This window comes from Scardinius erythrophthalmus (genome assembly GCF_964197995.2).
Source record: "Scardinius erythrophthalmus genome assembly, chromosome: 18".
Classification (NCBI taxonomy): domain Eukaryota; kingdom Metazoa; phylum Chordata; class Actinopteri; order Cypriniformes; family Leuciscidae; genus Scardinius; species Scardinius erythrophthalmus.
In genome coordinates, this window is record NC_138238.1 from 28,848,092 (window position 1) to 28,865,902 (window position 17,811).

The 17,811-nt window shown below is 36.8% G+C and overlaps 1 protein-coding gene across 1 annotated transcript; it reads right to left on the reverse strand.

The window, feature by feature from the left end:
• Positions 1-469: 469 nt before the first annotated feature.
• atp2a1l (ATPase sarcoplasmic/endoplasmic reticulum Ca2+ transporting 1, like) lies at positions 470-15,874 on the reverse strand. The gene is made up of 24 exons (XM_081392323.1): positions 15,595-15,874; positions 14,481-14,498; positions 14,276-14,358; positions 12,349-12,453; positions 12,070-12,208; positions 11,337-11,417; positions 10,804-10,889; positions 10,181-10,478; positions 9,812-9,978; positions 8,524-8,612; positions 8,318-8,420; positions 8,093-8,224; positions 7,882-7,998; positions 7,371-7,589; positions 5,548-5,659; positions 5,210-5,433; positions 4,884-5,104; positions 3,350-3,552; positions 3,177-3,262; positions 2,940-3,073; positions 2,311-2,428; positions 2,108-2,225; positions 1,704-1,746; positions 470-791 (listed from the first exon to the last, which is right to left on the reverse strand). Exons 1-23 carry the CDS (start codon positions 15,710-15,712, stop codon positions 1,742-1,744), a joined length of 2,976 nt encoding a protein of 991 aa, XP_081248449.1. The 5' UTR covers positions 15,713-15,874; the 3' UTR covers positions 470-791; positions 1,704-1,741.
• Between the last annotated feature and the right edge of the window lie 1,937 nt (positions 15,875-17,811).

Sequence of the window (17,811 nt, forward strand, 5' to 3'; positions counted from 1 at the left end):
TATGCCCAAGTAGATTTTAAATACTTTTATTTATATTTTTTACATTTTTGTCGTATTTTTTGTATTCAGATTTTAAGCCGGGACAGTTACTCGGAATGACATTTTGGGACTTTTGAGCTCAATAGTTCTTTAAAGATTAATTATTTATAATAAATTCTCACATGAGTAATTAAAGAGGGGGAAATTGAGTCACTTAATGAAGTGCATTTAAAAATGTATACATTTTTAATATTATGAATATGCTTTGGACACCAGAATTGACACGCCACGTCATTGACCCATATATTTATTCAAAGCTGAGAAAAATAATTAATGATAATAATTATCATTAATTACCAAATAATTGGCACGTTCATGACTTTATTGGGGAAGATGCCCCTTGAAGGTAAATAAAGGAATGGAATTAAAACAAAATGTGAAGGTATATGTAGAGATCGAATTAAGCGAAATAAAAGGCTGTAAAATGGTATACAATTTTAACAAAAAATGTTTAATACACTTATTTTAAGAATAAAACAATTCATCATTCAAACACTAATTTGTAAGGGCTGACCTATATATTAATCTCTGTTCCTAAACTTAGTATTGTTTATTTTTTCTGTGTGTTTTTTTATATATATATATTCCAATAATTTTGTGCTCTCCATTCTGTGGATGGGCTCATGACAGCTTCTGTCTCAATAGATGTAAATAATGTAATCCCATTTTTCCTCATTCATTCTCTTCCTATTCTCTTCTTCATCTTCCGTTTCTTTCACTCCCACATCTTTGTCTTTACATCTCACATTTACCTAGGAATCACAAAAAGAGGAGTTTTAATAAACAGAAGGTCAATACTGAGCAAATATTAAGCAGCACTAAATGTCATTGTGAACCTCTGTTATGGGTATCGTTCACTACCTCACGATACAATATGTATCGAAATACATACATCACTACAACATCAACAAGAATATATCACAAAGCCTCATCTTCACATTGCAAACAATACAAAAACAATTTAACACATGCCTAAAAAAACTTTTATCTTAAACAAATCCCAGTTACCTTTTTATTGGACTCAACAGCCACATTCCCTTACATTACTACAATACATATTATTGTACTATAAATGAATGTATTAATTCACAACACTGTATCTTGAAACATATTACAAATATAATATTTGAGTTCAACATGATTTACACAACCAAACATGTTCTTAGAACATGATTTACCCAAATAGGACATTCCTGGATCATCCTTAATGGTCCTGGAACAACATTCCTCTCAGTTAATCAGATTTTAGGGTTATCTTTAGGGTTAACAAAATGCACATTGCATATCCACTGTGTAACATGCCATTTAACTAGTAGTTAGTTTATATTTTATGCAAGTTAGTTTATAGTGTATTTGATGTAAAATATAACTTCTCACTTAGTAAAAATCAATCAATTTCAAGATGCAGATGTTTTTACATTGAGCTGACAATGCAATCACAGGTTGGTGCAACCTTTGAACTAGATGAAACCCTTCCCACTGAGGAAGACAAATGAAAAGTTCAGCATGCATTTCACAGGTACTCCATGCATGATTAATTACAGACCAATTTAAGACCACGTTCTCTCAAAGCAACACCAACCCACACATTAAACATGCACAAGTATAGAGACGCAAACATATATAAAGACAAGTACAACAGTTACGAGAGGGGTATTGGATACCTTGCTTCTGTTACTTGAAAACTGTGAGGTGAGACTGTTTAGGCTAGAAATGAATAGTATGGTTAGTGGGAAATAAATTAGAGTGTGAGAGATAAGATAAAGCATAGAAGAACGATGAGTGTGGGATCAAAAACTAGCTTTTTAGTGCAACCAAGTTGTATTGAGAAAAAAGATTGTGCAATTAATATATAATAAATTGACAAAGAAAATTTCGATTAAAGTTAAGTTAAAGGAGTAAATCATTAAGTTTCATTCAGAAAAAAGTCAGAATAAACAGTATAAGATTGTAAGTTTGAATAGAGTATGAGAGTGAATGTAATTTTACATTTAAAATATGTTTACTTAAATGCATGTTATTTTATAATTATGTGAACATGCATATTTACATTTGTTTGAGAACTCACCCTCTACGTAGTTACGGGCGACGAACTTCAACACCTCATCAATGAGGATAACAGGGAAAGAAAGCTTCAGTACCACCATCCACTGTCCCACGTTCAAATGAGTCAACTTGAAAACCATCTGTAATAGGAATAGGAAGGTTGTGGCCAGTGTAGAGATATAGTCAAATATAATGAACAGGACAACATAAAGGTGAGAGACGTACAGGCAGGGGGTCCACATAGAGGATCATGAAGTGGAGGGACATGGAGAGGGTCATGGCAGAAATCAGCCAGCCATTACTCCATGGGGGCATGCGCAGAAGGGACTGATTCTCAGACAAACTAATGAGAAAGACACAGAGAGGAATACTTATTACCACCATCAATGTCAGGGTAACATTAGCTTTGTTCCAAAACCTGACAGCATTGTAATGCATCTTAGGTTACTCACTTACACGCATCTTACTCACCTTCAAGTTGTTCCTAACCTGCATGAATTTGTGTCTTCTGCTGAACATATTTTGGAGAATGACGGTAACCAAACAGCTGTGGGGCCCCATTGACTTCCATAGTATTTTTTTCTTCTGTACTATGGAAGTTAATGGGGACCAGAAACTCATATTCTTCAAAATATCTTCTTTTGTGTTAATCAGAAAAAAGATATTCATACAGGTTTGGATGGAACAACTGAAGGGTGAGGAAATGATGGCAATTTTTGACAGAAATAAATTCCCATAATGCATTGTGGCTTGTTCTGTGAAAAGATTATTGAAATTGAAATTACACTGTACATATACTTAGTTAAATACTGAAAATCGACTGCATTAGACAAAAACTGCAGTGAAGATGTAACCTGTTGAGGGCGTTGAGCATCTCAATTGTGACCAGGACAGACAGAGCCATGGTCATGGGTGCAGCAGCCTCAAACACCTCACACTCAATGCCAACGAAGTCCTCATTCTCCTCGTGGCACTGCATGAAGTGAGACTACAGCAGGAAGATAAATTAGCAGACATGAACAGATATGATAAAGAAGCTTTCTTTCCATGTTATATTAAAATAATAATTATATGATGGAGATATTGCTCACCAGCTGGTAGTAGGTGATACCAGGACCCTCCTCATCATACAGAAACCAGTGGGCGGCAGCACCCACGGTGGCAGCACCCACATATCCTGAGGACAGTCAAGTCGTTAGAGTAACACCAAAACTCTGACCCGAAAATATGAGTAATATTCCACAGAAATAGCAAGGATACCAACCACCAATGGCCATGTATCTGAAGAACAGCCAGCCAGAGATCAGGGCCTCTTTGGGAGAGCGGGGAGGCTTGCCCATGATCTCAAGATCAGGGGGGTTGAAGCCCAGGGCAGTGGCGGGCAGACCATCAGTCACCAAGTTCACCCAAAGCAGTTGGACTGGGATCAGAGCCTCAGGCAGACCAAGAGCAGCAGTCAGGAAAATACTAAAAGAAATGAGAAGAATGTCACATGTGAGAAGGGGTGTAAACAGTGCTTAACAGTACTTAAGTTAAAGTACGTATACCCCTAGTGAAAAGAAAACCTACACCAAAATGTATTTAAAATACATTTATTTCATACTAAGTATACTACAAATCCATTAACATATTTACTGACATATTGCTTGAGACTTACTGATATAAATATTATAATTAAACTTTATTTGGAGTACTTCTTTATTGCACAATACACATATCTTAATATTAAGCCTAAAATGTCTTTAATATCACTACTAGTATATGGATAGTATGATCTCTGTATAATATCAGTCTTTAAATGCAAAATATTTAAAGTGTATCTAAAGTACACCTGCAATAGTTCCACTTTAGCATACTTAGGTATATCTTTAGTTGAACCTCAGCACTATTTCTGGATAACTAAAGTACATTTACAAATACAAAATTAGTTGTTCAAATTTAGCAGACTTTAAGTATACCAATTAAGTATACAAAAAGTACATTTGCATAGTATATAATTTAAGCAGATAAAAATGTAAATTTATTTGTTGTATACTTAGCATAATTATTTTTATTTCAAATAGATTTTAGTATATATATTTTTCACTAGGGACTATATCAAAATTTTTACTCAATTAAATGTACCTACCCATAAAAAAATTAGTGAAAGTAAATAAAGTTTCCAGATTTTATTGTCCTTGAGGATTTCAAAGTTGAAAATGTGAAGTGTTTTTAAACTGACTTTTGAAAACAAGAGGCATAAGAGATTTTGATATTTTAATATTTTTGATGCAAAAACTTTGTAAAGAAATTTGTCAAAAATGACTATTTTCTCATTGTTCTGATTATTTTACAGTAGTTTGACATTTAAATATTGTGAGTTTTAGAATAATAATCAACTAATCATAAGCTGTGTTCACACTTGACTCAAGTTCATCCATCTACAGCATTGGTTATTATAAAACTCCAATTATTCTATTTTAACGTTTGTGTCTGGAAAGGATGGTTCACCCAAAAATTAACATTCTGTTATCACTTAGCCTCGTCTTTCACACTTCTCTTTAATTGCGAAACGATTTAAGTCGTGTGATATGTACTTTGTACTTTTAAGTCTACATCAACTTGTAAAGGATTAAAAAGTATTATTTTTTTTACCATGTAAATGTAACTAAGTACAAGTATGTTTTAACAGAACTCAAAGTAAACCGATTCCCCCAAATAATACTCAAGTATAGTAGTAAAGTACTCAAATCCACTTCTGTGTGTGAGCATACATGATAACATTAGACATGGTTTTAAAAAATGCCATGAATTCTTACCAGACGACCTCTCCAACATTGGAAGAAATCAGGTAACGGATGAACTGCTTCATGTTGTTGTAAATAGCTCTGCCTTCCTCAACAGCTGCCACAATAGAAGAGAAGTTGTCATCGGCGAGGACCATCTCAGAGGCTGACTTGGCAACGGCAGTGCCAGAGCCCATGGCAATGCCAATTTCTGCCTTCTTCAAGGCAGGGGCATCGTTGACACCATCACCAGTCTAGAGCAAAGATAACAATATTACTGTATCATCTTAAATGCAGGTCTCATGTGATATAGTGTTGTGGATGTTGGCTTGTAACATGCAAGTGTACGTATGTCTCACCATAGCAGTAATCTCATCATAGCCCTGCAGGAACTCAACAATCTTAGACTTGTGGGCGGGCTCAACACGGGCAAAGCAGCATGCCCTACAGACAGCCTCACTTTGCTCAGAACGGGGCAGGTCATCAAACTCACGGCCAGTGTAAGCCTTGCCAGTTACATCCTCATCCTCGGTAAAGATGCCAATACGACGGCAGATGGCCACAGCGGTGCCCTTGTTGTCACCTGAGGGTTAACGTTTTTTTATGATTTTTTTTATTTATTTGGAGGACAGGTCAGGTGTTGTAGCAAGATTGAAAGAGATGATTGATGAGAGGATGGATAAAAAAAAAAACATACCAGTGATCATGATAACACGAATGCCAGCAGCCTTACACAGTAGAATGGAACTAGAAACCTCTTTACGGGGGGGATCCAGCATACCAACACAGCCAACGAAGGTCAAGTCAGTCTGAACAAGACACAGAAGATGTAGCAAGTCAAAGATTTGTAAAGTCAAAGATTTTATATAGCTTAGCCTGTTCATTTAACCCTAATACATCATTCTTGCTGGACCACCATACTGCCCTACAAAACAAAAAGGCAGTAACTGCATTTTTGGTCAAAAATTTGTTATTATCATTTTCATGACATTCAAGGCATCCTTTGTTATGTGACAAAACATCTTATCTCAAATGTGTGTCGTTTTGGAGAAAAATGGTAGTCGTTTGTACAGTAACTGCAAAAAGCCCTAGTGAAACAAAGCATGAGTACAGTAACATCCATTACTGTATTCTTGTTATGTTTTACCTAACAAAAAATAACCGTGTTGCTGCGCAGTGAAGTTACTGTTTCCATGGTGAACACACACAGCTGATTTATTATTATTATTATTATTATTATTATTATCATTATTATTATTTTATTCATATATAGAGATTTATATATCATAGATTTATATAAACAATCTATTATTAAATGTATGTTTACTAATTTGAAATATCTGTCCCATGTATTCATTTCATTCAGTACTTTGTGTTTATAAACCTACTGAAACAGATACTGCACCATATAAAATCATCAGCTTGTTTATCTTAGTTATCATCATAAGAGTTTGAAAAGCTTTAGAAACACTTAAGCAAAATTATTTTGTTTTGCTCTGTTGAATTGGAGTTTAACTTGCCTATATTGCTCCAAAGAAAAGTTGTTTTGCAGTGCTTTAACATTAATGTGATTTGTAGGTATAGCAGATACTACATTACAGATACAGAAACACCCCCAGACACACATTAATCTAATACTCACACATAATAATGTGGTCCTATTCAAAATAAATTGTCCCCATTTGGGCCTTGATACACCTTAGCAATGTGAGACTTTAAGCAGCCGTTTCAGCACCAGAACAGCTTCCGGGTGGAAAATATTGACCTAAAATGGTCAAATTAGTTTGTGTTTGGTATATCCATGTTCAGGAAAACAAATGGTTCCAATTATTTCAAATACAGTGTATCTAACACACCCAGAGCCCAAGTTGTGGCAAAATAGTTTTTGGAAAATCTGTAGTTACTGCCTTTTTCCTTGGAATGGTGCCACATTTTTGGTAAGTATTACAAATCAAGAATACAGTAACTGCAAAATAGGGGTAAAATATCAAATTAAATACGAGGATTAATATGTACAAAGAATAAGCTAATATAAAGTAACAAAACAGCCACGTCCAATAATCTACCTACAACTACTTAGGCTGGATGACAGGATAACTTTAAAGTCATTTTTTTCAGTTCTGCACTCTGCGTAGTTACTGCCTTTTTGCTTTGTAGGGCAGCATAGCTGGAGCATATCGCCATTCTCATTTTTCATAAATCAGTGCTGTCTGTCACCTTTTACATTTGTATCTGAGTTTTACAAATATTTAACCAATTAAATGTTGTGACTAAATTTGTAACTCCAATGGATTCTCAAACTTTAGGCAAAACCTCATTGAAACAAACTGAACTCTGTGTGAGCTTGATTTTGGAAAAAAGTTAATATTATAATGACACATTCAAGTATCTGTCCATATTTAAAGCCACAATACAAACTCGGATGACATGCTGTTCAGTTATATATATAAAAAAAAAATCCTAAAAAGTAACTGTTTTGGCCATAGGTTGGCAGCCTTCTTAGCTAGTTTTGATGTTCACCTCATAGTCCGCAAATTTAGTAGAATCCTCAAGGACCATTTCCTCGACTTTCAGGGGAGTGTCCCTGGTGGCCAGTGCCAGGCAACGCAGAGTGTCACGGCCAGTACCCCATTCCTTGATGGTAGCCAAGATCTTCTCCTTTACATTTCCAGTCAGGGGTACGCGAGTAGCACCAACACGTACATAGGCACACCTGTCAATCACACCCTCTGGAGCACCCTAAAAAAAAAGAGGATTCAGAAGATATGTCTATTATTAGGAGAAGATCACCATCAATATTTTATTTTTTGTGACAATTTACTTTTTAAAATCCTTACAAAAAACAACCAAAAAAAAAAACAACCAAAAAACTGATGGTACCATGGTACAGTGTTGTACTGGATTAGCAATACCATGGTACTTTCATTTATATACACCACTGTACCATATCATATACCATTTTATTTGCAAGGAACTTCCAAGAAACCATGACATTTTTTTGAGACAGACACATGATGGTGAAATAGCATACCTTCACAAACATTTTGGCGCCTGCATCACCCTTGGTAGGTGTACAGTACACAGACATAGATTTCCTGTCACGGGAGAACTCCAGAGTGAAGTTCTTCTTCATTAGCTGCTTAATAATCTGCACAAGATGAAAATGGAAACAGATTTGAGTTACATAACAATCAGCTCCAAGCTACATTACTGATGTTTTAGGAAGGTACACCTATACTTACACTACAGCAAGCATTTGCTCTCTCAACCTTGGACAGGTTGTTGACGCTGGACTTGAAAACATTCATCTTCTCAACCAAGCAGCACAAAGCAGTTTCAGTGGCCTCACCGACCTTCTCAAAGATCTTCTTGGACTGTAACACAAAGGAAGATTACAGGGTTTTTTTTGGGACAAAAATAAATAAGAGAATGGAGGAATGAAGTATAAAAGAGTAAGTGTCTCTCACCTCATTGTAGTCAAGGGAGGAATCGTTACACAGGGCACAAATGGTGGCCAACTCAACTAAACCGTCAATCTGACTGCAGTCAACACGAGCACCCCCTTTTGTGCTGAAAACAAGATGCCACTCATATTACATTTATGACTTCAACTTGTTGATAGCCTGATAATAAAAAGGAGCATTTTAGGGGAAGTTTTTAATTGTGTACTTACACCTCACCCTCGGGTGTGTACTTGGAGCCAGAGATATCAAAGCAGTTAAGATCAACGTGATCACCCTCAATTCTATCAATGATGAACATCTGTAATGATAAACAATTTCATCTTAGTCTGAAAGTAATAATATGTCCATATTAATATATACATGTGAAGACTTATACTTTATGTTCAAAGGTTAAGTGTGTAATTTCTGCACCAATTGCAACACCCAACGAAAATGCAAAAATAATGTGCTTTAGAAAAAGGTTTCCAAACACACATATTTCTAGGTGTCTAGGTCCTATTTCCAAACACACCTATTTCTTTTTCCATTGCTCAAAATATAGGAATACCATCCACAAACTCTTAACACTGGGTTGGCAAATCAGACCGCTTAAACGTGTAAATGTTATCTTCTTAACTATGTTTTGAAAGTGAATTGTGGAAGTTAGCCTACTAATGACAGATTAAAGGCAAGGTATACGTTTTTTTCCAGAAACATTTTTTGTTATGCTGGTTGAAAGTCTCTTCATATCCTGTAAGCAATCATTTAGTAAAATGGTCTAAATATATATCTTCTGTGGAAGGCGTAGTAGGACCATAAAATGTTCGTTCTATACAATGCCTGCCTGCCTGTCAATGTATGTATTTGCACTCCGCTGTGCACCCTGTTTGCTCAGACATTACACATCATCAGCGTGTTTCATGCTATGGTTGTAGACAGAGACAGCCACAGAGTAACACAAACTAACAGCAGCTGCCTTTTACAGTTCCTGTTGTACAAAATAACAAGCTTATGCTGCGTTCATGCCGTAAATTAAGAGATGGCAACCTGTGACATTCTACTGGGAGCTGTTCACATTCTCAGAATGTGTTTCAATGGCAACACTATCAATCCCGAAATGAATGTGCAGCAGTGAGGTGGTACAGGTCAGTGCTCTTTGAGTTGTGTATGTTCATTATCATTGTAATGTTATGTGATTTGAGACGTGAGGTAGTTTAATGCTGTCTCCCGTGACACTTTGCAGACTCTGCTACAGCTGTGTGTGCGTTTTGCGTTCATGTGTTTTAGAGGATGCGTGGCTTTGGACAGCGTACTGAAGGGAGGGTGGGACCTTATGCTTTCAAAGCTAGCTCGATATTGTTAGCCGCTCCGAAATTGCCTACCCTACCTTTAAATTGTGACAAGATTTCGTTTTTCAACACTGGAAAAGTTACACACTTCCCCTTTAAGACTACAGTATATCAGTATTAGCAATAGCTTCATTATTTCTTAGTGGACGCTTGTACATGCAACACCTACTTTGGTCACACACATCTGATTGGTGGTCAGGGTGCCAGTCTTGTCAGAGCAGATGACAGAGGTACAGCCCAGGGTCTCCACAGAGGGCAGTGAACGGACAATGGCGTTTTTCTTGGCCATACGTCTGGTACCAAGAGCCAGGCAGGTGGTGATGACAGCAGGCAAACCTGACAAGAGGATAGGAGTTTTTGGATGGATTAATGTCTGTCAATAATATTGATACTCTTGATAGATTTAGATAGTAACTATGCTTCATGTAAAGTATAGACTAAAGGACAAGGTTTTAGCCCACTTGTGGGCATAGTGGGTATTACTTAATAAACGAAAAAAAAACTTTGAGATATGTGTTGCAAGTGTTATCATGCTCACCCTCAGGGATTGCAGCCACAGCCAGAGCAACAGCGATCTTGAAGTAGTAGACAGCACCACGAATCCAGGATCCACCATGGACGGGGTCATTGAAGTGACCGATGTTGATCATCCAGACAGCAACGCAGATCAGAGAGATAACCTTAGAGAGCTGCTCACCAAACTCATCCAGTTTCTGCTGCAGAGGGGTCTTCTCCTGCTCTGTGGCAGCCATCTGGTCACGGATTTTACCAATCTCAGTGGCTACACCAGTAGCGACAGCGACTCCAATAGCCTTGCCAGCAGCAATGTTTGTGCCCTACAGGTGGGAGAAGAAACTAATGATTTACCCAAATAGTATTTTTTCCTGAATCAAATTCTTGTTCTTGGAACAATATTTCTTTTGATTATTAAGATATTGAGATTAGGCTGGTGTGTTAGGGTTTGAACAACTTTCTTATCTACTTAACCTTCCAAAAGCACATCCTACTGGCCGAAATCACGGTCACCAGGTTGGGTTAAGGTTAGGGTAATAATTGAGAGGAACTTTGTTCAAGAACCTTGTGTGTATGGAGGAATGTAGCTAATTGGAGAGGTAGAAAACTAATCTGTATAGCTGGAGGATTGTATCGATGAAAACTCACAGAGAAAAGCATGTTCTTTTTGTCCTGATTGACGGCTCTAAGGTCGGGGACAACATCGGTGTGCTTGATCACACTGACAGACTCACCTATGCAAAAAGATTACCACATTTACATTTACATACAAATACAATAAAATATAACCTCAAAATTACAAACTTCCCAAAGGTTTATCCCAAAAAAGCTACGTAATCATGGGGATAATCTTCCTATGAAGAATATTTACAGCAGAGTTTTGGTCACCAATTGTCCCGCTGTGTTGAGGGAGTCCTGAGAGAAGGTTCACATACAGTATAATGATCTCAATGTAACTACAGATGTGAGAACATTTTTGTTCTCAATACACTGGAAAACAGAGGGATGCAGAGCAGCACAGCTGCTTCTAAAGCAGCCTACAGCTGCTTTACAAATTATTTTCCATTCAAAAGAAACCACTTGTCATGTTTGTAGTGGTTATATAATGTTCTGACAATTTTGACACCAGTGGGCTAAATTTCACAATCACACCTAGGACCCCACAAGCTAAAAGCACTAACCAGTAAGGATGGACTGGTCAACGCGAAGGGTGGTGGATCGGATAGAAGTAAGCCTGATGTCAGCAGGAACTTTATCACCGACTAGGGAAGAGGAAAGAGAGAGTATTCAGTATGGAAAATCGTGGTGATTCATGACCAGTGCTGCAACAAAAAGAGCCTGAACCAAAAATCTAACCTACAGGATACTTGAAATTACTAAACATATATGATGTGAATATATAGCCATGGATCACAAAGATTATAGTGTATGTAGGCTCTGTGCCAGTGGCAGTAATGCCACATGATTTGTGGAGAACTATATCATAATGACCTAGACATGCTACCTCAAACTATAAATGTAATACTGTGAGTAGTTCTTTACCACACACTATGTAGCCATATACTATTTCACACCTTGTTGCTTCTGTTAATCAAACTTGCTTTGCAGGGTTTGTAGTGTGCAAACCAGGTAATACAACTTATATCCAAGATTGAGCATAATTTTACAGTAGTATCTTTCTACCATTAAACTTTTCCTTCAGGACCCAAGATAGACTGACAGCATCAATCTCATCTGGCCTGGCTGTATCACTTCTGCATATACCTCAACACTCAAAATAATAATTTCAAATCCTTTTGGTGTAATACAGATACTGGATAATGGGTCAACAGGGGACTCTATACATTCAGAAAATATGCAAACTGTGCACAGTATATTCCAAATTAAAGATTGAATGACATGAAGGAGACATACCAGACACCTCCACAATGTCACCAGGGACAATCTCTCTGGCCTTAATCCTCTGGACGCTCTTTCTGTCCGTGCGGTAGACCTTACCGATCTCAGGTTCATACTCCTTCAGAGCCTCAATGGCACTCTCAGCATTACGCTCCTGTATGACAGACAATACATTTGCTTGGTGAGCATACAGATGCCTATGTGTTATGCATTCACTTCATTTACTTTGTGAAATCAATAATCTACTTATATCTTCTTCTGTGATTAAGTAACTGTGTACATTTGGTGCATTACCTGCCACACACCGACAATGGCATTGGCAATGAGAATAAGCAAAATGACAAAAGGCTCAACAAAGGCAGTCACAGTCTCTTCACCCTCCTCAAACCAGGCCAGTACCTAAAAAAACACACAAATACAGACATATGTGACCAGCACAAGATACATATTGCTCTTGATTTCCATTTAGGGTTTATATTTCCATCTCTTACAGCAGATAGTGTTAAGACTGCACATCTTGGTGATATCTACTGAATATATATATGAAGAGTTCAGATGCAAAAGCCTCTAAGTGCCATCTGAAATTTTCTTCTAGAATGATCATTTTTATCAGGCTCGTATATTTAAGTTAAATAATTTCACTTAAATGGCAATGCAAATTACCTATTAATTGTCATTTAAGTGAAATTAATTAACCTAAATATACAAGCTTTATAAAAATGATCATTCTAGAAGAAAATTTCAGATGGCACTTAGAGGCTTTTGCATCTGAACTATTCATATATATATATATATATATATATATATATATATATATATATATATATATATATATATATATATAATAATTTTTATGTAGTTAGAACTCTAATAAGCTTATATCATCAATGGAATATATTGAAATAACTTTTAATTAAAATATTTTCAGAATGCACTTGACTAATGTAATTTTTCAAAGTATTGTGTCATACACAATATGAAGGAAGACAATAATCTGGAGTAAAATCTGGTGTCAAAATGTAGTTGGCTACAATTTCTAGGCAATCATTCCATTAATATGAAGGTTTCAGAGAAAATAAAAAAGACATTTCCCACCTTTGTATAAACTCTTGATTTATTGACCAGTGGAAGGCTTAGAGGCTCACTAGGCCAATCCTAAATATTATTTATGAATACGGGAAATACTATTCTCACATCATGATGCTATTGGTAAGGTTGCTTAACAGGCCTGCAGTTATATCTCCTCTCCCTTGCCTTCCTCTCATGCATCTATCCTGACCTTTTCAAAGGATAGAGTTTCTGTCTTCAACTTGAGTCCTGCTTAAAATAAACCCCTTCGCCCTCTCACACATCTTCTGAGCACCTCAATATTTTCCTTCTAAGGCCATTCGAACAGCTGGTTGAGGCGCAGTGTGGTGGGGGTTGGACATTAATACCCCCCATGTTCACCTTTAACCTCCTAATAACCGCTAAAACTTACAAACATCCAGTCTTTCCTGCTTAGAAAACTATGGGATAAATAACACCACCCGATGGCTTCCTGACACAATAAATTAAGATCAATCAACTCAATAGGAAACTATTTGGTGCTACATTGGAATATGTAATACTGCTATCAAATCTTAAGGCTGATGCTTTACTGTTCACACTACTATGTAGACCTTTACAAATAACCTTTGCGCTAAATAAAAGGGCAAACTACCAAGTGTACCTTGTTGCATAACACCATAAATGGCCGTGGTGTATGTTACAGCAATAAGTGCAGGAAGGCGACCTACACTATGTTACAACAGCTGATTACACGACACACCACTCAAATTGAAAGGGTATGTTTAAAAGTGTGTGTCATGCTGTATCTATATGCTGACAGATATGGTTAAATCCCATGAAACAAAGTGTTTGATATGTTTTGTATGTACATCACTATGGCACCATACTCATTAATGCCTTTGTTGGGTTTCGACTTAACTATTTTGTTCTAAAATAAAAAAAAATAAAAATAAAAAATATATATATATATCCATATCCAACCTTTTATGTGTGTGTAATGCTCTCTTTCTGCTCAATATATACATTCCTAAAATATTTTTTGGGACCAAAGAGACACTAATATATGGTAATAATAATTTTTTTTGTTGGTGAGATGTGGTGAGATTGTTGGCTCTGTGGTTGCTGATTTATTTACAGTCTTTTTTGAATTATTCACTTTTAAGTAACTTACGAAAGAGATGCAGGCAGCAAGCAGCAAAATTCTGACCAACAGATCTTCAAACTGCTCAACGATCAACTCCCAGATGGATTTTCCTAAAAGGAACAGAAATATAGTTCAGTTGTTACTTAGTAGATTTTGAGATTCTATTGATGACTAATATGAACTTTGTTCATTTCTAATGTTGTTACTTTATTAGCAATATGTTTGTACATACCCTCCTCAGCTGGCAGCTCTGAGAAACAAAGTAGACAGAGAAGAAAGAATAAATAAATAAATAAATAAATAATTGACCAGAAATCAAGACAACATTTACTCTGGCCATTCTTTCACTGTATCCCAGAAGAGCTATTATGGCATTACCATTTCTAATTGATTTCATTTGAAAATTATTATAAAAAAGGAACCTGAGGCATTTCAATCATTTTGCAGATGACATACAAGTATTAGTATGTTCACACTGAAACAGCTTTTGGACAGGAAATAAACACATATTTCAACTTTTAAAATGTGAACAGTTTGAAAGCAATGCTGACATTCAGTCCCAGCTTCAGTATTCATGTGTATTCAAATATATTTGAATACATATATGAGAAATATTTGAATGTTTAAATAATGAACATATAAATCCCCGCTAAAGCTTAAATTAAAAAGTTTTAATTATGCAAATATCAACAATAATAATATTATTTATTGATGCTACTACTACTAATAATAATAATTATAATAACAGCCTAAATAGAAATACACCCCTGAACAGTAATGTGAAACCTGCTTTCCAATACTTGTAATCATTATATTTGAAATGTAAAAAGTGCTTGTGCATGCTAGGGCCTCTCTGTACAAGTGGCTATGTTTTTAAGTCATGACTTTGTAATACCAGTAACATATCTGATCTCTCATGCCAACTTCCCTTCCCCCATCTGCCTGAAATACTGCTAATCTAATAAGACCTCTCAAATATCCAAGCAAGGCCGTTGTGCCATCACCTGTCTTTCTTCCCTTCTCCTCTTCTGCCAAAGTCTATTTTCAATCCCAGCTTCTCAGTGTCTGTGCCACAACCTATCTGTGTTCCTTTAAATGCTACTGAAGAGTCTGAACATTTCAGAATATACTAAACCATCCATTATCAAGATTATCTAAGATCTATGCAATTGTATATACAATTTGTTTTTTCACTATTTAAAAATTTAACCCAAAAGCTCTGTTGTACTAACTGTATGTGTCTATCTGTGTGCCTTCCTAAAAATAAATGCTTCCATCATTTAGAGTGTTTGGTTGTCTTTGTATTAAACCCTGCATGCATCTTCAAGACATCTCATTGATCTCACCATTGAAGCCGAACTTATCCAGGTTCTTCTTGACCTGATCAGGGGTAAGCCCGGTGGTCTCATTAACCGTAAAGTAGGCCAGACATTCAGCCGTGGACTTGGCGTAGGCGTCCTCCATCCTGTCAGGGGTGAAGGATCTTTACGAATAGCAAAAGCTTAGTTAAACAGGTCTATCCGTGCTTTTTAGTCTTTATTGCTCTTGTTACTCGCTGTACTACAAAATCTGCCCCCCGCTACTTGGACCCCCTCCGTACAGGAGTGATGGACTGACAGAAAGAGCGATTAAATTCACACATGTGCACTGTTTTATACTGCTGCCAGCTGCCCTATTGGTCAAAGTTGCCCATCGCCACACCCCAAAATTCCAGTCAGTTGCGTATGGCTTTGCAGGACTGAGTTATAGACTAGGGGTTGAACGTCTTCGGCGTCTCAGACTTGAAGATGTGGGGGGTTATTTGGTGGGCAAGGAGCATGAGGGGTTAGCATATGTAGGGGGTAGCACTGAAATGAAAAGTTGATCTGTTTTTGGAACATGCATGGTCAGTGGAATAAGGAGAGTGGAGAAGGTGAGAGAGTTAGAGTGAGTGATGGGCCAAATGGCCTCTGATAGGTGGGGGTTGTTAGAGGAGTGCTGGAGGGTTAATTTAGTACAAGCATTAGAGGTGTGTTGTAACATGGGAGGCTTAAAGAAGAGAATGTCACAATGAACACACATTGATTTGGCATGAACAAGAACACCATCATTTCCTATGATCCTTTTTAGATCTATCTCAGCATTAAGATCCAATTCGAAACTAAAATCAAGCAGTGCATCAACAGGTATTTAGCCAAGTGTTCATGACTTAACATAAACACACTCTCTTAATCATATGTATATCATTTCCATCACTCTCATGGCAATTATTAACTATTTTTGTATCTGCATTGACCCCACATAGACCCCAGAGACAATTAGGTTTAGGGGTGGACCTTCGTTCTTACTTTTTGAATTACATCGTATACATCATTCATACGAAATCACCACCTTTTCTCACGAGATTGGGTTGGTCATGCATGGTTGGCTGCACTTGATTTTACACTCATAAAAAGGATAGTCCTTGTTTGTTTGTTTTTTTCAAAGGAAGAAAATTATTTAATTTAGAAAGTTCTCAAAGGTCTCTAATTTAGTAAGCACAGTGTCTTCTACAGAATTGTTTTCAGACCCGGTCAAGAGGGGCATCACTGAAATTAATGAGAACCTCAGTAGAAGTGGGGCCCCTGTCACATTGGTCACTCAATACAATTTTCAACAGACTCATAAGAATTTGTTTGGTGTGATGTCCCCGCCTTGTTAATTTCTGATTGAAACACATATCATGAAAAGGACTACAAGGTACTGACGGAAATTCTGCATGGAATTTAGTTTTACCAGGACATTCAATCAATTCAACAATTGGCAGCAATTGACAACACTTAGACCTTTTTGAGTTGCATTAATTTCTAAAAGAACCAGATCCAGCCCACATCAGGTACACGTCGATTCCACACTGCCCAGATGTGGGCTGGATCTGGGCTGACACTATGTTGCTGTCTGGGAAATCAGGTAGGCAGAATACAATTTTCCTCAAGGCTGTATAAGCTTGGTCAAAGACTGGGCTCCAATTACTTTCAAATGTTTTATTTTCTCTGGATACTAGGCTTTTTCATGGCCACCCCTTGCTTAATAGAAGCAATGTTCATTGCTGTTCTTCTCATATTGAGTAATCTGGTATTCTGTCACAGTTAGTTTACAACGGTTAAAACAGGTTTCTACAAACAAAAGTTATTTAATTAAAAAACCTCATGTATGGCAAGCATGCATCGTTACACAAACAATACCAAACTGAATGAAAAGGAGGAACTTAAATATACAGGGTGATTGAACTCAAATGATGAACAGGTGGTGACTCGTTAATCAGAAACCAGTTACAATTGAGGAGCGGGAAACTGGAACAAAGGAAAACTGGTGACTGATAAAAACAAATAGAAAGTTCATGAAAACGAAACAAAAACAGGCAGTTTGTGACATAACGACCCCATCCGGGAAGGTGCGACCTCATGCCTGGTTTTTAGTCAAGTCCTAGTCTTTATTTTGCTCTAGTTCTCCCAAGCTTTATGTTTGGTTTATCTCTTGTTTTTGCTCTTAGCTTGCCTTCAAGTTTGCAGTCTTGTTTCATTTCTGTGTTTACTAGTTCCAGT